Source organism: Oncorhynchus tshawytscha, unplaced genomic scaffold (assembly GCF_018296145.1).
Source record: "Oncorhynchus tshawytscha isolate Ot180627B unplaced genomic scaffold, Otsh_v2.0 Un_contig_4953_pilon_pilon, whole genome shotgun sequence".
Taxonomy (NCBI): domain Eukaryota; kingdom Metazoa; phylum Chordata; class Actinopteri; order Salmoniformes; family Salmonidae; genus Oncorhynchus; species Oncorhynchus tshawytscha.
In genome coordinates this window covers 160,857-180,017 of record NW_024609610.1, presented here as the reverse complement: position 1 = coordinate 180,017, position 19,161 = coordinate 160,857, and the positions used below count along the sequence as shown (strand labels likewise).

Here is a 19,161-nt window from a genome sequence, read left to right as displayed (position 1 = left end):
CTAGTCGGGCATGCGGGTGCAGGCAGCGATCGGTTGAAAAGCATGCATTTGGTTTTACTAGCGTTTAAGAGCAGTTGGAGGCCACGGAAGGAGTGTTGTATGGCATTGAAGCTTGTTTGGAGGTTGGATAGCACAGTGTCCAATGACGGGCCGAAAGTATATAGAATGGTGTCGTCTGCGTAGAGGTGGATCAGGGAATCGCCCGCAGCAAGAGCAACGTCATTGATATATACAGAGAAAAGAGTCGGCCCGAGAATTGAACCCTGTGGCACCCCATAGAGACTGCCAGAGGACCGGACAGCATGCCCTCCGATTTGACACACTGAACTCTGTCTGCAAAGTAATTGGTGAACCAGGCAAGGCAGTCGTCCGAAAAACCGAGGCTACTGAGTCTGCCGATAAGAATATGGTGATTGACAGAGTCGAAAGCCTTGGCAAGGTCAATGAAGACGGCTGCACAGTACTGTCTTTTATCGATGGCGGTTATGATATCGTTTAGTACCTTGAGTGTTGCTGAGGTGCACCCGTGACCGGCTCGGAAACCAGATTGCACAGCGGAGAAGGTACGGTGGGATTCGAGATGGTCAGTGACCTGTTTGTTGACTGTAAAGTGATAAGAATTCCTTATAACTGAGTAAAAGACCCTCTGCATTTACCAGTTGGCTCACCAATAGGATATTATTTCGGAACCAATATTCTAAAAACAAAGAAGTATTTTTATACAATATATCCCGATTATTCCATATACAATATCTGTGTGGAGAAAAAGTGTGTTTATAAATTAAGGACCATGATAAGAAAACAACACTATTCTAAATGAATGGTAATCGGGTTGCCGCGATGACGTCATCGACGTGGTGCGTAATGTGAGCGTAAGGTGGGCGTAAGGTGAACGTAAGGTGGGCGTAATGTGAACGTAAGGTGGGCGTAATGTGAACGTAAGGTGGGCGTAATGTGAACGTAAGGTGGGCGTAAGGTGAGCGAAATGCGGACAGACGGAAGTTTGACAACACTAACCAGCGCGGCAGATGAAATATCCATCAGTTTATTTACATCGTAGATGTGGCGGCAACACGACAACATGGAGTCGAGTGCGGACCGCGGACTAGATGTGGAATGTGTTGTTAATCGGTGGATAGTGGATTATTATATATCTGTGGCGTTTGAGGCGTTCAGGAATGAACAGGACAGTGATTTCTGTGAGATCAGAGACATCCTTCAATGTTAGTAACGTTTTCTCACAGATGCGGTTAGCTAACTAACTAGCTAACTAACGTTAGCATCTACGCGAACCCAATACAGGTTTCTAATACCGTCTCTGCCTAAAATAGCAGTTTGTTTAGCTAGCTATGCTTATAAACTTGTAGTTTTATACCACGTGATACCCAGCTAGTTAGATATGTTAGCTAACTGTGTGGTAACGTTGACTGCGCTGGACTAGATCCCCCGGTGAACAGGGTAGTTTTTGGTCCTAACTTTAGCACCACACAGCTGATTTAAATAACCTTAAATCAACTCATTATTTATTATCTGAATCAGCTGTGTAGTGCAAGGACATAAACTAAACCTGCGGGGGTGCGTTCATTTCGTTTCAACGTTTGCTACGGTGTTGAGCGTTTTGTACTGAACGACACGTTTTCCCCAAAACGCTATTGAACAGACTAGTTTGGTCCGTTCGGTGTGTCGGGTTTGGTTTGAAGCAGTGACTTGTCGTTGTTAAAGACAAGCGGTGCGTTTTTGAAGCTATAACCCCTCGTTCAGCACAGCACAGTTCTAGTTAATTTAACGTTCTGTTGCGTTTATGTACTAAAGGCTTTCCAGGACCGAGTTTGGGAAATGCTGAGTTAACTACACTCATTTATTTGATATTAATTTTACCAGGCAGGTCAGTTAAGAACAAATTCTTATTTACAATTACTGCCTACCAGGGAACAGTGGGTTAACTGCCTTGTTCAGAGGCAGAAGGACCGATTTTTACCTTGTCAGCTCAGGGATTTGATCTTACAACCTTTTGGTTACAAGTTCAACGCTCTATCCACTAGGCTGTGCTGCACTTAGCGGTGCAGAGATATTGTGAAGGAAGTTAGTTTGTGTTTACACAGGACTGTACCGCCCCCACCTACCGTCATACAGGTTGTGACCAATACACGCAGATGAGCCATCTAGCGTGTTCCGACCATGCAGAACTATACAGTCCTTGGCATTGTTACAACATTTGAGAGTGTCACGGCGACGCGGTACGGCGCTTGATTTGGCCTCTGCATGCCCCAGAGATACCGCTATTGCGTCACACCCTCCATACGAAGGTCCGACCACATTTAAATGGGCTTTTACGCTTACACACAGGTGTTCGGAACACGCTAGATGGCTCGTCAAATCTAAATCCAATTGTATTGGTCACAACCTGTATGACAACTGGCCGTGATTGGGAGTGCCGTAGGGTGGCGAACGATTGGCCCAGCGTCGTCTGGGTTTGGGGTAGGCCGTCATTGTAAAGAAGAATTTGTTCTTATGTGTTATATAAAGGTTAAATAAACATACAGAATACAACTGGTGTAGACTTTAATGTGATATTCTTACTTAGGAGCCCGTTCCCAACAACTGGTGTAGAGTTTAATGTGATATTCTTACTTAGGAGCCCATTCCCAACAACTGGTGTAGAGTTTAATGTGATATTCTTACTTAGGAGCCCGTTCCCAACAACTGGTGTAGAGTTTAATGTGATATTCTTACATAGGAGCCCATTCACAACAACTGGTGTAGACTTTAATGTGATATTCTTACTTAGGAGCCCGTTCCCAACAACTGGTGTAGAGTTTAATGTGATATTCTTACTTAGGAGCCCGTTCCCAACAACTGGTGTAGAGTTTAATGTGATATTCTTACATAGGAGCCCATTCACAACAACTGGTGTAGACTTTAATGTGATATTCTTACTTAGGAGCCCGTTCCCAACAATGCAGAGTTTAAAAAGTCAGAAAAATATGTTGAGAAAAAAACAAGGAAATAGTAACACAATAAAATAATGTGTGGGGAGGGAGGTTGGGATAAAAGTGACCAGGCAATCAGGATAGATAATTAACAGTGTGTGTGTGTGTGTGAACGTATGTGGTGTGTGTGGAGGTAGAAGCTGTTCAGCAGTCTGATGACTTGGGGGTAGAAGCTGTTCAGCAGTCTGATGGCTTGGGGGTAGAAGCTGTTCAGGAGTCTGATGGCTGGTGGGTAGAAGCTGTTCAGCAGTCTCATGGCTTGGGGGTAGAAGCTGTTCAGGAGTCTGATGGCTTGGAGGTAGAAGCTGTTCAGCCATCTGATGGCTTGGGGGTAGAAGCTGTTAAGCAGTCTGATGGCTTGGAGGTAGAAGCTGTTCAGCAGTCTGATGGCTTGGGGGTAGAAGCTGTTCAGCAGTCTGATGGCTTGGAGGTAGAAGCTGTTCAGCAGTCTGATGGTTTGGGGGTAGAAGCTGTTCAGGAGTCTGATGGCTTGGGGATAGAAGCTGTTCAGCAGTCTGATGGCTTGGAGGTAGAAGCTGTTCAGCAGTCTGATGGCTTGGAGGTAGAAGCTGTTCAGCAGTCTGATGGTTTGGGGGTAGAAGCTGTTCAGGAGTCTGATGGCTTGGTGGTAGAAGCTGTTCAGCAGTCTGATGGCTTGGGGGTAGAAGCTGTTCAGCAGTCTGATGGCTTGGAGGTAGAAGCTGTTCAGCAGTCGTATGGCTTGGGGGTAGAAGCTGTTCAGCAGTCTGATGGCTTGGAGGTAGAAGCTGTTCAGCAGTCTGATGGCTTGGAGGTAGAAGCTGTTCAGCAGTCTGATGGCTTGGAGGTAGAAGCTGTTCAGCAGTCTGATGGCTTGGAGGTAGAAGCTGTTCAGCCATCTGATGGCTTGGGGGTAGAAGCTGTTCAGCAGTCTGATGGCTTGGAGGTAGAAGCTGTTCAGCAGTCTGATGGCTTGGGGGTAGAAGCTGTTCAGCAGTCTGATGGCTTGGAGGTAGAAGCTGTTCAGCAGTCTGATGGTTTGGGGGTAGAAGCTGTTCAGCAGTCTGATGGTTTGGGGGTAGAAGCTGTTCAGGAGTCTGATGGCTTGGGGATAGAAGCTGTTCAGCAGTCTGATGGCTTGGAGGTAGAAGCTGTTCAGCAGTCTGATGGCTTGGAGGTAGAAGCTGTTCAGCAGTCTGATGGCTTGGAGGTAGAAGCTGTTCAGCAGTCTGATGGCTTGGAGGTAGAAGCTGTTCAGCAGTCTGATGGCTTGGAGGTAGAAGCTGTTCAGCAGTCTGATGGCTTGGAGGTAGAAGCTGTTCAGCAGTCTGATGGCTTGAAGCTGGAACATGGAGGTATGCCCGTGTGGGAACACTAACCCTATAAAGGTGTGTAGTAATTTAACCTTTTGTTTTTTGAAAATGACTTCTCGCTGATCTGAAGGTACCGTTCCGTATGTTTCCAGAACTGCGTGGCGAGCGATGATGTTACTGTTCAGAGCAAGGGGGCTCGGTCTCTTAACAAAACGTCCCCGGTCAGAAGAGCCTATCGCCAACAGGCGCTAAAGCAGTTAGCCCCCATTTAATAGACGCTAGCTAACACATCCAACAACATCCTCTTTCAGGTCATCTGGTTCGGCCGTTGGAAGCCAACGACGCCACACCCAAGAAGATTCGAGCAATACAGTTCCTCACCAGGATAAATGACGGTGACAAACTCGGTGAGAGTTTTGAGTTAAACATGAAGTAACTTCCTAGCTAGCTACATAACAACACTATCTATGTAACAGTACGAACTAATATTCATTCCCTGTTGAAAATCAGAGACATCTGAAATGACCCCAAGTCCCACAATCTGCTGTTCCTTATAGCTAGCTAGCCATGTCTTTTGGAAATCAAGTCTGAGATCACTGACACAGTTGTTCTCTTGCCGTCCACAGACTTCTCGTTTGACTCTCAGGAGGACCTCACGCCACTGGAGTCTGCTCTGAGCGTATTGGACAGCATCCGCGACGAGTTGCCGGTTCCCCAGAAAGACTTGGAGAGAGTACAGAAGTCTGTCAGAGAAATGGTGAGATCTGGCCACACTGTGTGTCGTCATTGATTGGTCCCCTGTTGAGACCCGATACACTGTGTGTAGTCATTGATTGGTCCCCCGTTGAAACCCGATACACTGTGTGTCGTCATTGATTGGTCCCCTGTTGAGACCCGATACACTGTGTGTAGTCATTGATTGGTCCCCCGTTGAAACCCGATACACTGTCCTGATTTTCGTGTCAGCCCTGTCCAACATTATAAGATGACACCGTGTACTGTGGTCAACACTATTGTGCACTTTAGTGAATTGCACAACTATTTGTCCGTTCGTGTTTTCTCATTCTGGTGTAATTGTCCGTTCACGTCTTCCCCTTCTGGTGTAGTTGCCCGTTCATGTCTTCTCATTCTGGTGTAATTGCCCGTTCACGTCTTCTCATTCTGGTGTAGTTGTCCGTTCATGTCTTCTCATTCTGGTGTAGTTGTCCGTTCACGTCTTCTCATTCTGGTGTAGTTGTCCGTTCATGTCTTCTCATTCTGGTGTAGTTGTCCGTTCACGTCTTCTCATTCTGGTGTAGTTGTCCGTTCGTGTCTTCTCATTCTGGTGTAATTGTCCGTTCGTGTCTTCTCATTCTGGTGTAATTGTCCGTTCGTGTCTTCTCATTCTGGTGTAATTGTCCGTTCGTGTCTTCTCATTCTGGTGTAATTGTCCGTTCGTGTCTTCTCATTCTGGTGTAATTGTCCGTTCGTGTCTTCTCATTCTGGTGTAATTGTCCGTTCGTGTCTTCTCATTCTGGTGTAATTGTCCGTTCGTGTCTTCTCATTCTGGTGTAATTGTCCGTTCGTGTCTTCTCATTCTGGTGTAATTGTCCGTTCGTGTCTTCTCATTCTGGTGTAATTGTCCGTTCGTGTCTTCTCATTCTGGTGTAATTGTCCGTTCGTGTCTTCTCATTCTGGTGTAATTGTCCGTTCGTGTCTTCTCATTCTGGTGTAATTGTCCGTTCGTGTCTTCTCATTCTGGTGTAATTGTCCGTTCGTGTCTTCTCATTCTGGTGTAATTGTCCGTTCGTGTCTTCTCATTCTGGTGTAATTGTCCGTTCGTGTCTTCTCATTCTGGTGTAATTGTCCGTTCGTGTCTTCTCATTCTGGTGTAATTGTCCGTTCGTGTCTTCTCATTCTGGTGTAATTGTCCGTTCGTGTCTTCTCATTCTGGTGTAATTGTCCGTTCGTGTCTTCTCATTCTGGTGTAATTGTCCGTTCGTGTCTTCTCATTCTGGTGTAATTGTCCGTTCGTGTCTTCTCATTCTGGTGTAATTGTCCGTTCGTGTCTTCTCATTCTGGTGTAATTGTCCGTTCGTGTCTTCTCATTCTGGTGTAATTGTCCGTTCGTGTCTTCTCATTCTGGTGTAATTGTCCGTTCGTGTCTTCTCATTCTGGTGTAATTGTCCGTTCGTGTCTTCTCATTCTGGTGTAATTGTCCGTTCGTGTCTTCTCATTCTGGTGTAATTGTCCGTTCGTGTCTTCTCATTCTGGTGTAATTGTCCGTTCGTGTCTTCTCATTCTGGTGTAATTGTCCGTTCGTGTCTTCTCATTCTGGTGTAATTGTCCGTTCGTGTCTTCTCATTCTGGTGTAATTGTCCGTTCGTGTCTTCTCATTCTGGTGTAATTGTCCGTTCGTGTCTTCTCATTCTGGTGTAATTGTCCGTTCGTGTCTTCTCATTCTGGTGTAATTGTCCGTTCGTGTCTTCTCATTCTGGTGTAATTGTCCGTTCGTGTCTTCTCATTCTGGTGTAATTGTCCGTTCGTGTCTTCTCATTCTGGTGTAATTGTCCGTTCGTGTCTTCTCATTCTGGTGTAATTGTCCGTTCGTGTCTTCTCATTCTGGTGTAATTGTCCGTTCGTGTCTTCTCATTCTGGTGTAATTGTCCGTTCGTGTCTTCTCATTCTGGTGTAATTGTCCGTTCGTGTCTTCTCATTCTGGTGTAATTGTCCGTTCGTGTCTTCTCATTCTGGTGTAATTGTCCGTTTGTGTCTTCTCATTCTGGTGTAATTGTCCGTTCGTGTCTTCTCATTCTGGTATAATTGTCCGTTCGTGTCTTCCCCTTCTCATTCTGGTGTAATTGTCCGTTCGTGTCTTCCCCTTCTCATTCTGGTGTAGTTGTCCGTTCATGTCTTCTCATTCTGGTGTAGTTGTCCGTTCACGTCTTCTCATTCTGGTGTAGTTGTCCGTTCATGTCTTCTCATTCTGGTGTAGTTGTCCGTTCACGTCTTCTCATTCTGGTGTAGTTGTCCGTTCACGTCTTCTCGTTCAGGTGTAGTTGTATTCTCCCATGTTGTTCTGACATCATTATAACGGTGAACCCTGTTGTGTTTTTCTCTGTAGCTGGTGATTGTGTGCATTAAGAACCAGGCCTTTGACAAAGCCAAGGAGGTTTTGATGAAATACTTCCCCAAAAGCAAGGTTGGAAAGGTGAGCTAACTCCTAAACTCCTAGAGAGACGATGGCAACAATACGAACAGTACAGAGAGACATTTAAACCCAGCTGTCTGTTAACCTGAGGAACAGGACAGAGACATTTAGACCTGTCTGTCTGTTAACCTGAGGAACAGGACATTTAGACCTGTCTGTCTGTTAACCTGAGATCTGGGATAATGTCTCCAGGGGCTGATGGGGGTAGATAATGTCTCCAGAGGCTGGGGGGTAGATAATGTCTCCAGAGGCTGGGGGGTAGATAATGTCTCCAGAGGCTGGGGGGTAGATAATGTCTCCAGAGGCTGGGGGTAGATAATGTCTCCAGAGGCTGGGGGTAGATAATGTCTCCAGAGGCTGGGGGGTAGATAATGTCTCCAGAGGCTGGGGGGTAGATAATGTCTCCAGAGGCTGGGGGGTAGATAATGTCTCCAGAGGCTGGGGGTAGATAATGTCTCCAGAGGCTGGGGGTAGATAATGTCTCCAGAGGCTGGGGGGTAGATAATGTCTCCAGAGGCTGGGGGTAGATAATGTCTCCGGAGGCTGGGGGGTAGATAATGTCTCCGGAGGCTGGGGGTAGATAATGTCTCCGGAGGCTGGGGGGTAGATAATGTCTCCAGAGGCTGGGGGGTAGATAATGTCTCCAGGGGCTGGGGGGTAGATAATGTCTCCAGGGGCTGGGGGGTAGATAATGTCTCCAGGGGCTGGGGGGTAGATAATGTCTCCAGGGGCTGGGGGTAGATAATGTCTCCAGGGGCTGGGGGGTAGATAATGTCTCCAGGGGCTGGGGGGTAGATAATGTCTCCAGAGGCTGGGGGTAGATAATGTCTCCAGAGGCTGGGGGGTAGATAATGTCTCCAGAGGCTGGGGGAGATAATGTCTCCAGAGGCTGGGGGGAGATAATGCCTCCAGAGGCTGGGGGGATAATGTCTCCAGAGGCTGGGGGGGATAATGTCTCCAGAGGCTGGGGGAGATAATGTCTCCAGAGGCTGGGGGAGATAATGTCTCCAGAGGCTGGGGGAGATAATGTCTCCAGAGGCTGGGGGAGATAATGCCTCCAGAGGCTGGGGGAGATAATGCCTCCAGAGGCTGGGGGAGATAATGCCCCCAGAGGCTGGGGGGAGATAATGTCTCCAGAGGCTGGGGGTAGATAATGTCTCCAGAGGCTGGGGGTTAGATAATGTCTCCAGAGGCTGGGGGTAGATAATGTCTCCAGAGGCTGGGGGTAGATAATGTCTCCAGAGGCTGGGGGTAGATAATGTCTCCGAGGCTGGGGGAGATAATGTCTCCGGGGGGGTAGATAATGTCTCCAGAGGCTGGGGGGTAGATAATGTCTCCAGAGGCTGATGTGGGGGAGATAATGTCTCCAGAGGCTGGGGGAGATAATGTCTCCGGGGGGTAGATAATGTCTCCAGAGGCTGGGGGTAGATAATGTCTCCAGAGGCTGATGTGGGGGTGATGTCTCCAGAGGCTGATGTGGGGGGGTGTAATGTCTCCAGAGGCTGATGTGGGGGGTGTAATGTCTCCACAGGCTGATGTGGGGGGTGTAATGTCTCCAGAGGCTGATGTGGGGGTGTAATGTCTCCAGAGGCTGATGTGGGTGGGGTGTAATGTCTCCAGAGGCTGATGTGGGGGGTGTAATGTCTCCAGAGGCTGATGTGGGGGTGTAATGTCTCCAGAGGCTGATGTGGGGGTGTAATGTCTCCAGAGGCTGATGTGGGGGGTAATGTCTCCAGAGGCTGATGTGGGGGGTGTAATGTCTCCAGAGGCTGATGTGGGGGGTGTAATCTCTCCAGAGGATGATGGGGGTGGGGGGTAATGTCTCCAGAGGCTGATGTGGGGGGGGGTAATGTCTCCAGGGGCTGATGTGGGGGGTAATGTCTCCAGAGGCTGATGTGGGGGGTAATGTCTCCAGAGGCTGATGTGGGGGGTAATGTCTCCAGAGGCTGATGTGGGGGGGTGTAATGTCTCCAGAGGCTGATGTGGGGGGTAATGTCTCCAGAGGCTGATGTGGGGGGGTAATGTCTCCAGAGGATGATGTGGGGGTAATGTCTCCAGAGGCTGATGTGGGGGGGGTAATGTCTCCAGAGGATGATGTGGGGGGTAATGTCTCCAGAGGATGATGTGGGGGGTTATGTGTCTTCCAGAAAGCGATCTTCCTGGGGCTGGTCAACAAGAGGAGCAGTGATCATTCAGTCCTGCAGCAGGTCACCTACCAGCAGTTTAAACAGGAGATGCTGCAGTTCTGTCAGAGCCTGTTTCCCTTCTCTCATCCTTTCCTGTCCAGGGTACGTATGGCTTTACCTCAGCATCAGTCTGGCTGTGTCCCCTCTCCAGATATAGTGTGTGGTATTACCTCAGCATCAGTCTGGCTGTGTCCCCTCTCCATATATAGTGTGTGGTATTACCTCAGCATCAGTCTGGCTGTGTCCCCTCTCCAGATATAGTGTGTGGTATTACCTCAGCATCAGTCTGGCTGTGTCCCCTCTCCAGATATAGTGTGTTGTATTTACCTCAGCATCAGTGTATTACCTCAGCATCAGTCTGGCTGTGTCCCCTCTCCATATATAGTGTGTGGTATTACCTCAGCATCAGTCTGGCTGTGTCCCCTCTCCATATATAGTGTGTGGTATTACCTCAGCATCACTCTGGCTGTGTCCCCTCTCCATATATAGTGTGTGGTATTACCTCAGCATCAGTCTGGCTGTGTCCCCTCTCCATATATAGTGTGTGGTATTACCTCAGCATCACTCTGGCTGTGTCCCCTCTCCATATATAGTGTGTGGTATTACCTCAGCATCAGTCTGGCTGTGTCCCCTCTCCATATATAGTGTGTGGTATTACCTCAGCATCAGTCTGGCTGTGTCCCCTCTCCATATATAGTGTAGTGTATTACCTCAGCATCACTCTGGCTGTGTCCCCTCTCCATATATAGTGTGTGGTATTACCTCAGCATCAGTCTGGCTGTGTCCCCTCTCCATATATAGTGTGTGGTATTACCTCAGCATCAGTCTGGCTGTGTCCCCTCTCCATATATAGTGTAGTGTATTACCTCAGCATCACTCTGGCTGTGTCCCCTCTCCATATATAGTGTGTGGTATTACCTCAGCATCAGTCTGGCTGTGTCCCCTCTCCATATATAGTGTGTGGTTTTACCTCAGCATCAGTCTGGCTGTGTCCCCTCTCCAGATATAGTGTAGTGTATTACCTCAGCATCAGTCTGGCTGTGTCCCCTCTCCATATATAGTGTGTGGTATTACCTCAGCATCAGTCTGGCTGTGTCCCCTCTCCATATATAGTGTGTGGTATTACCTCAGCATCAGTCTGGCTGTGTCCCCTCTCCATATATAGTGTGTGGTATTACCTCAGCATCAGTCTGGCTGTGTCCCCTCTCCATATATAGTGTGTGGTATTACCTCAGCATCACTCTGGCTGTGTCCCCTCTCCAGATATAGTGTAGTGTATTACCTCAGCATCAGTCTGGCTGTGTCCCCTCTCCATATATAGTGTGTTGTATTACCTCAGCATCAGTCTGGCTGTGTCCCCTCTCTATATATAGTATGTTGTATTACCTCAGCATCAGTCTGGCTGTGTCCCCTCTCCATATATAGTGTAGTGTATTACCTCAGCATCAGTCTGGCTGTGTCCCCTCTCCAGATATAGTGTGTGGTATTACCTCAGCATCAGTCTGGCTGTGTCCCCTCTCCAGATATAGTGTGTGGTATTACCTCAGCATCAGTCTGGCTGTGTCCCCTCTCCATATATAGTGTGTGGTATTACCTCAGCATCAGTCTGGCTGTGTCCCCTCTCCAGATATAGTGTAGTGTATTACCTCAGCATCAGTCTGGCTGTGTCCCCTCTCCATATATAGTGTGTGGTATTACCTCAGCATCAGTCTGGCTGTGTCCCCTCTCCATATATAGTGTGTGGTATTACCTCAGCATCAGTCTGGCTGTGTCCCCTCTCCATATATAGTGTGTGGTATTACCTCAGCATCAGTCTGGCTGTGTCCCCTCTCCATATATAGTGTGTTGTATTACCTCAGCATCAGTCTGGCTGTGTCCCCTCTCCATATATAGTGTAGTGTATTACCTCAGCATCAGTCTGGCTGTGTCCCCTCTCCATATATAGTGTGTTGTATTACCTCAGCATCAGTCTGGCTGTGTCCCCTCTCCATACATAGTGTGTTGTATTACCTCAGCATCAGTCTGGCTGTGTCCCCTCTCCAGATATAGTGTAGTGTATTACCTCAGCATCAGTCTGGCTGTGTCCCCTCTCCATATATAGTATGTTGTATTACCTCAGCATCAGTCTGGCTGTGTCCCCTCTCCAGATATAGTGTAGTGTATTACCTCAGCATCCGTCTGGCTGTGTGTCCTCTCCATATATAGTGTGTTGTATTACCTCAGCATCAGTCTGGCTGTGTCCCCTCTCCATATATAGTGTGTTGTATTACCTCAGTGAGATCTGTCTCCCAAACCCACTGTTCCTAACTGAACTGAGATCTGTCTCCCAAACCCACTGTTCCTAACTGAACTGAGATCTGTCTCCCAAACCCACTGTTCCTAACTGAACTGAGATCTGTCTGTGTGAATATCAGGCTGCCAGACAGCTGGTGGTGAAGAGACAGGATGCAGAGGAAGGAGACTGTCCCTCAGACCCTCAGCCAGAGGACCACCTTTTAACAGCAACAGAGGAGAAGACATCCAGACACAAACCCAGGTAGCTTATTGATCTGATATCAATCAAATACATGGACTTTAGAAAGCACTTTTAGTTCCATTATTGTGACAACATGATTTCCAGTTTCCGAGCCTAGACCCTAAAGGTCATTGGGCCCCACAGTGTGTGCATATACAGGGGGCCCCACATATTTTAAGCTAGAAATTCTTATAATTCTTACAATATACAGGGGCCCCCACAGTGTGTGGATATACAGGGGGCCCCCACAGTGTGAGGATATACAGGGGGCCCCACAGTGTGTGGATATACAGGGGCCCCCCACAGTGTGTGGATATACAGGGGACTCTCCCTCTCTCTCTCTCTCTCTCTCTCCAGGTCTCCCAGTCTAAACTGCCTCTCTCTCTCCAGTCCTCCCAGTCTAAACTGCCTCTCTCTCTCTCTCCCTGTCCTCCCAGTCTAAACTGACTCTCTCTCTCTCTCTCTCTCTCTCCAGGCCTCCCAGTCTAAACTGACTCTCTCTCTCTCTCTCTCTCTCCAGTCCTCCCAGTCTAAACTGTCTCTCTCTCCAGTCCTCCCAGTCTAAACTGTCTCTCTCTCTCTCTCTCCAGTCCTCCCAGTCTAAACTGACTCTCTCTCTCTCTCTCTCCAGTCCTCCCAGTCTAAACTGACTCTCTCTCTCTCTCTCCAGTCCTCCCAGTCTAAACTGACTCTCTCTCTCTCTCCAGTCCTCCCAGTCTAAACTGACTCTCTCTCTCTCTCTCCAGGCCTCCCAGTCTATACTGACTCTCTCTCTCTCTCTCTCCAGGCCTCCCAGTCTAAACTGACTCTCTCTCTCTCTCTCTCTCTCTCTCTCTCTCTCTCTCTCCAGTCCTCCCAGTCTAAACTAACTCTCTCTCCCTCCAGTCCTCTCTATCTAAACTGAATCTCTCCCTCCAGGCCTCCCAGTCTAAACTGCCTCCCCTCTCTCCCTCCAGTCTAAACTGACTCTCTCTCTCCAGTCCTTCCAGTCTAAACTGACTCTCTCTCTCTCTCTCTCCTCCAGTCCTCAGTCTAAACTGACTCTCTCTCTCTCAGTCCTCCCAGTCTAAACTGACTCTCTCTCCCTCTCTCCAGTCCTCCCAGTCTAAACTGACTCTCTCTCTCTTTCTCTCCCTCCAGTCCTCAGTCTAAACTGACTCTCTCTCTCTCTCTCCAGTCCTCCCAGTCTAAACTGACTCTCTCTCTCTCTCTCTCTCTCTCTCTCTCCAGTCCTCCCAGTCTAAACTGACTCTCTCTCTCTCTCCCAGTCCTCCCAGTCTAAACTGACTCTCTTTCTCTCTCCCTCCAGTCCTCCCAGTCTAAACTGCCTCCTCCTCTCTCCCTCCAGTCTAAACTGACTCTCCCTCCCTCCAAGCCTCCCAGTCTAAACTGACTCTCTCTCTCCCTCCAGGCCTCCCAGTCTAAACTGACTCTCTCTCTCTCTCTCTCCAGTCCTCCCAGTCTAAACTGACTCTCTCTCTCTCTCTCTCTCTCTCTCTCTCTCTCCAGTCCTCCCAGTCTAAACTGACTCTCCCTCCCTCCAGGCCTCCCAGTCTAAACTGACTCTCTCTCTCTCCCCTCCAGGCCTCCCAGTCTAAACTGACTCTCTCTCTCTCTCCAGTCCTCCCAGTCTAAACTGACTCTCTCTCTCTCTCTCTCTCTCTCTCCAGTCCTCCCAGTCTAAACTGACTCTCTCTCTCTCCCTCCAGTCCTTCCAGTCTAAACTGACTCTCTCTCCCTCCAGTCCTTCTAGTCTAAACTGACTCTCTCTCCCTCCAGTCCTCCCAGTCTAAACTGCCTGACCCTCTCTCTCTCTCTCTCCCTCCAGTCCTCCCAGTCTAAACTGCCTCCCCCTCTCTCTCCCTCCAGTCCTCCCAGTCTAAACTGACTCCCCCTCTCTCTCCCTCCAGTCTAAACTGCCTCCCCCTCTCTCCCTCCAGTCTAAACTGCCTCCCCCTCTCTCTCCCTCCAGTCTAAACTGCCTCCCCTCTCTCTCCCTCCAGTCTAAACTGCCTCCCCCTCTCTCTCCCTCCAGTCTAAACTGCCTCCCCTCTCTCTCCCTCCAGTCTAAACTGCCTCCCCTCTCTCTCTCCCTCCAGTCTAAACTGCCTCCCCCTCTCTCTCCCTCCAGTCTAAACTGCCTCCCCCTCTCTCTCCCTCCAGTCTAAACTGCCTCCCCCTCTCTCTCCTCCAGTCTAAACTGCCTCCCCTCTCTCTCCCTCCAGTCTAAACTGCCTCCCCCTCTCTCTCCCTCCAGTCTAAACTGCCTCTCCCTCTCTCTCCCTCCAGTCCTCCCAGTCCTCCCCCTCTCTCTCCCTCCAGGCCTCCCAGTCTAAACTGACTCTCTCTCTCTCTCTCTCTCTCAGTCCTCCCAGTCTAAACTGACTCTCTCTCTCTCCCTCCAGTCCTCCCAGTCTAAACTGACTCTCTCTCCCTCCAGTCCTTCCAGTCTAAACTGACTCTCTCTCCCTCCAGTCCTTCCAGTCTAAACTGACTCTCTCTCCCTCCAGTCCTTCCAGTCTAAACTGACTCTCTCTCCCTCCAGTCCTTCCAGTCTAAACTGACTCTCTCTCCCTCCAGTCCTTCTAGTCTAAACTGATGCTCTCTCCCTCCAGTCCTCCCAGTCTAAACTGCCTGACCCTCTCTCTCTCTCTCTCCTCCAGTCCTCCCAGTCTAAACTGCCTCCCCTCTCTCTCCCTCCAGTCTAAACTGCCTCCCTCTCTCTCCCTCCAGTCTAAACTGCCTCCCCTCTCTCTCCCTCCAGTCTAAACTGCCTCCCCCTCTCTCTCCTCCAGTCTAAACTGCCTCCCCCTCTCTCCCTCCAGTCCTCCCAGTCTAAACTGCCTCCCCCTCTCTCTCCCTCCAGTCCTCCCAGTCCTCCCCCTCTCTCTCCCTCCAGTCCTCCCAGTCTAAACTGCCTCCCCTCTCTCTCCCCCAGTCCTCCCCCGGTGGCGTCCTGCTGACCCGCAGCCAGCTGATGGCCGTTTATACATCCCTGGCCGAGGAGCTGAGGGAGCCCATGACCTTGCCGAGCTGGAGGAGGAGGTGGAAAGGGAGGTGATGGAGGAGAACGCAGCAAAAGGAGGTGCTGCTGTGGACCAAGAGGAACCTCTCCTGCACCTCTCTGAAAGCCCCAGGTTGTCAATCAAATCACTACCCTGCTGCTTCCTGTCCTATTGGAGCCTGGGAACCAGTCATATCACTACCCTATGGTAGCCTGGGAACCAGTCATATCACTACCCTGCTGCTTCCTGTCCTATGGTAGCCTGGGAACCAGTCATATCACTACCCTACTGCTTCCTGTCCTATGGTAGCCTGGGAACCAGTCATATCACTACCCTATGGTAGCCTGGGAACCAGTCATATCACTACCCTGCTGCTTCCTGTCCTATGGAAGCCTGGGTACCAGTCATATCACCCCCTATGGTAGCCTGGGAACCAGTCATATCGCTACCCTATGGTAGCCTGGGAACCAGTCATATCACTACCCTACTGCTTCCTGTCCTATGGTAGCCTGGGAACCAGTCATATCACTACCCTACTGCTTCCTGTCCTATGGTAGCCTGGTACCAGTCATATCACTACCCTATGGTAGCCTGGGAACCAGTCATATCACTACCCTATGGTAGCCTGGGTACCAGTCATATCACTACCCTATGGTAGCCTGGGAACCAGTCATATCACTACCCTGCTGCTTCCTGTCCTATGGTAGCCTGGGTACCAGTCATATCATCCCCCTATTGTAGCCTGGGAACCAGTCATATCACTACCCTATGGTAGCCTGGGAACCAGTCATATCACTATCCTATGGTAGCCTGGGTACCAGTCATATCACTACCCTATGGTAGCCTGGGAACCAGTCATATCACTACCCTATGGTAGCCTGGGTACCAGTCATATCACTACCCTGCTGCTTCCTGTCCTATGGTAGCCTGGGAACCAGTCATATCACTACCCTATGGTAGCCTGGAAACGAGTCATATCACTACCCTATGGTAGCCTGGGAACCAGTCATATCACTACCCTGCTGCTTCCTGTCCTATGGAAGCCTGGGTACCAGTCATATCACCCCCTATGGTAGCCTGGGTACCAGTCATATCACTACCCTATGGTAGCCTGGGTACCAGTCATATCACTACCCTATGGTAGCCTGGGAACCAGTCATATCACTACCCTGCTGCTTCCTGTCCTATGGTAGCCTGGGAACCAGTCATATCACTACCCTACTGCTTCCTGTCCTATGGTAGCCTGGGAACCAGTCATATCACTACCCTGCTGCTTCCTGTCCTATGGTAGCCTGGGAACCAGTCATATCACTACCCTACTGCTTCCTGTCCTATGGTAGCCTGGAAACGAGTCATATCACTACCCTACTGCTTCCTGTCCTATGGTAGCCTGGGAACCAGTCATATCACTACCCTATGGTAGCCTGGGAACCAGTCATATCACTACCCTACTGCTTCCTGTCCTATGGTAGCCTGGGAACCAGTCATATCACTACCCTACTGCTTCCTGTCCTATGGTAGCCTGGGAACCAGTCATATCACTACCCTATGGTAGCCTGGGAACCAGTCATATCACTACCCTGCTGCTTCCTGTCCTATGGTAGCCTGGGTACCAGTCATATCACTACCCTATGGTAGCCTGGGAACCAGTCATATCACTACCCTATGGTAGCCTGGGAACCAGTCATATCACTACCCTACTGCTTCCTGTCCTATGGTAGCCTGGGAACCAGTCTGTTTGTCTATTGTTCCACTCCTTGTCATCCCAAACAGAGTGTATTTCTCCAGGCTGGTCCTATGGACTGTTCTGCTCCCCAGTTTGTCAAGTTTTAATGTTGTTGATGTTGTGTCCACTGTGTGTTTGTCTCTTTTCATTGTTAAAGTGTATTGGGAGTGACCCCTGGTAAAAGTGAATCTGACATGACCCCAGGCAGGGCTCAGACGCTGTGTTGGAGCAGGACGTCCCCAGGTCCCAGAGAGAGTCCGACAGTCCAATGGAGGCTTCCCCTGCTGACCTGGTTCCCCCTGTTGACCTGGTTCCCCCTGCTGACCTGGTTCCCCCTGCTGACCTGGCACCAGGCCCCCAGTGGAAGAGCCGAGGCTGGCCTCATACCATAGCCAGGCTGGTTATGGAGCCAGACAGCCAGGTGAGAGAAGAGAGCGAACCAGCAGGGTTGAGGTTTTAATGTCTGTTTTCCTGTGAGTTGTTAATTAACAACACTGTCATCTCAGATTTTCAAAATATGCTTCTCAACCATAGCAAAACAAGCATTTGTGTAACAGTATTGATAGCCTAGCATAGGATTATGCCTGGCATTCAGCATGCAACATTTTCACAAAAACCAGAAAATCATTCAAATAAAATCATTTACCTTTGAAGAACTTCAGTTATATAGCAAATGCTCAGTTTTTCCTGAAAGATTATTTGTGTTGACAAATCGCTCCGTTTTCTTCATCACGTTTGGGTAAGAAAAAAAACGAAAATTAAGTCATTAAAACGCAAACTTTTTCCAAATTAACTCCATAATGTCGACAGAAACATGGCAAACGTTGTTTAGAATCAATCCTCAAGGTGTTTTTCACATATCTATCGACGATAAATCATTCGTGGCAGTTGACTTTCTCTTCTGAAGAAATGGAACGCGCATGGACCTAGAGATTACGCAATAATTTTGACAAAGGACACCGGGCGGACCCCTGGTAAATGTAGTCTCTTATGGCCAATCTTCCAATGATATGCCTACAAATACGTCACAATGCTGCAGACATCTTGGGGAAACGACAGAAAGGGCAGGCTCATTCCTGGCGCATTCACAGCCATATAAGGAGACAATGGAAAACAGAGCCTCAAATTCTGCTCATTTCCTGTTTGAAGTTTCATCTTGGTTTCGCCTGTAGCATGAGTTCTGTGGCACTCACAGATAATATCTTTGCAGTTTTGGAAACGTCAGTGTTTTCTTTCCAAAGCTGTCAATTATATGCATAGTCGAGCATCTTTTCGTGACAAAATATTGCGCTTAAAACGGGCACTTTTTTATCCAATAATGAAATGGCGCCCCCATAGATTCAAGAGGTTAACTCTGGTGTGAAGGACTCATTACCTCATATTTTAACCCTGGTGTGCAGGATTCTACGGCCTCTAGAGAATCAGTATCCAACGGGGAGGAGTCAGTCAGCCGGGGGCCCACTAAGCTCCACCTCCACCTACAGCCCACCAACACGGAAGTATCGAAAACGACGAGCCGGCAAGATAACCGAAGAGTAAGTCAGGAACAACAAGGACGTCCCTGCATGTAGTACTGTGTTAAAGGAAGCACCTTTTAACTGTCTCTTTAACACATTTCTAACGAGGGACGAGTTTGACGAAGGGAAGTGGACTGAAAGGGAGAGGAGGGGACTTCCTGACCTTGTCCAATAAGAAACGCTTGCAAATCGTTTTGCTATGGTGTGCCCTAATGAATACAACCTCTGTCTGACTCAGGACCTCGTCTGACCCTGAGGAGGATGTGTGTATTCTGGAAAACACCCCTGAGCAGAGAGGCTCCGCCCCCACCCCCAGAGAGGCTCCGCCCCCACCCCCAGAGAGGCTCCGCCCCCACCCCCAGAGAGGCTCCGCCCCCACCCCCCAGAGAAGCTCCACCCCCACCCCCAGAGAAGCTCCACCCCATCCCCCAGAGAAGCTCCACCCCCACCCCCAGAGAGGCTCTTCACATAAGAGAATCCCTACCCACACTCCCCAGAGAAGCCCCACCCCCCAGAGAAGCCCCACCCCCAGAGAAGCCCCACCCCCAGAGAAGCCCCACCCCCCAGAAAAGCCCCAACCCCCAGAGAAGCCCCAACCCCCAGAGAAGCTCCACCTACACCCCCCCAGAGAGCCCCACCCACCAGAGAAGCCCCACCCCTCAGAGAGGCTCTTCACATAAGAGAATCCCCACCCCCACCCCACAGAGAGGCCCCACCCACCAGAGAAGCCCCACCCCTCA

General features: G+C 49.5%; 1 protein-coding gene across 1 annotated transcript; it reads left to right on the top strand.

The window, feature by feature from the left end:
- The first annotated feature begins 719 nt into the window (after nt 1–719).
- Nucleotides 720–18,556, top strand: LOC121845265 (telomeric repeat-binding factor 2-like). Its single transcript, XM_042316261.1, is given in 11 exon segments — nt 720–1,223; nt 4,594–4,689; nt 4,909–5,039; nt 7,386–7,472; nt 9,620–9,760; nt 12,073–12,194; nt 14,463–14,476; nt 15,116–15,196; nt 15,199–15,310; nt 17,109–17,325; nt 18,305–18,556. Coding segments are annotated over 11 exon segments (1,335 nt in total). The 5' UTR covers nt 720–1,060; the 3' UTR covers nt 18,476–18,556.
- The last annotated feature ends 605 nt before the right edge of the window (nt 18,557–19,161 follow it).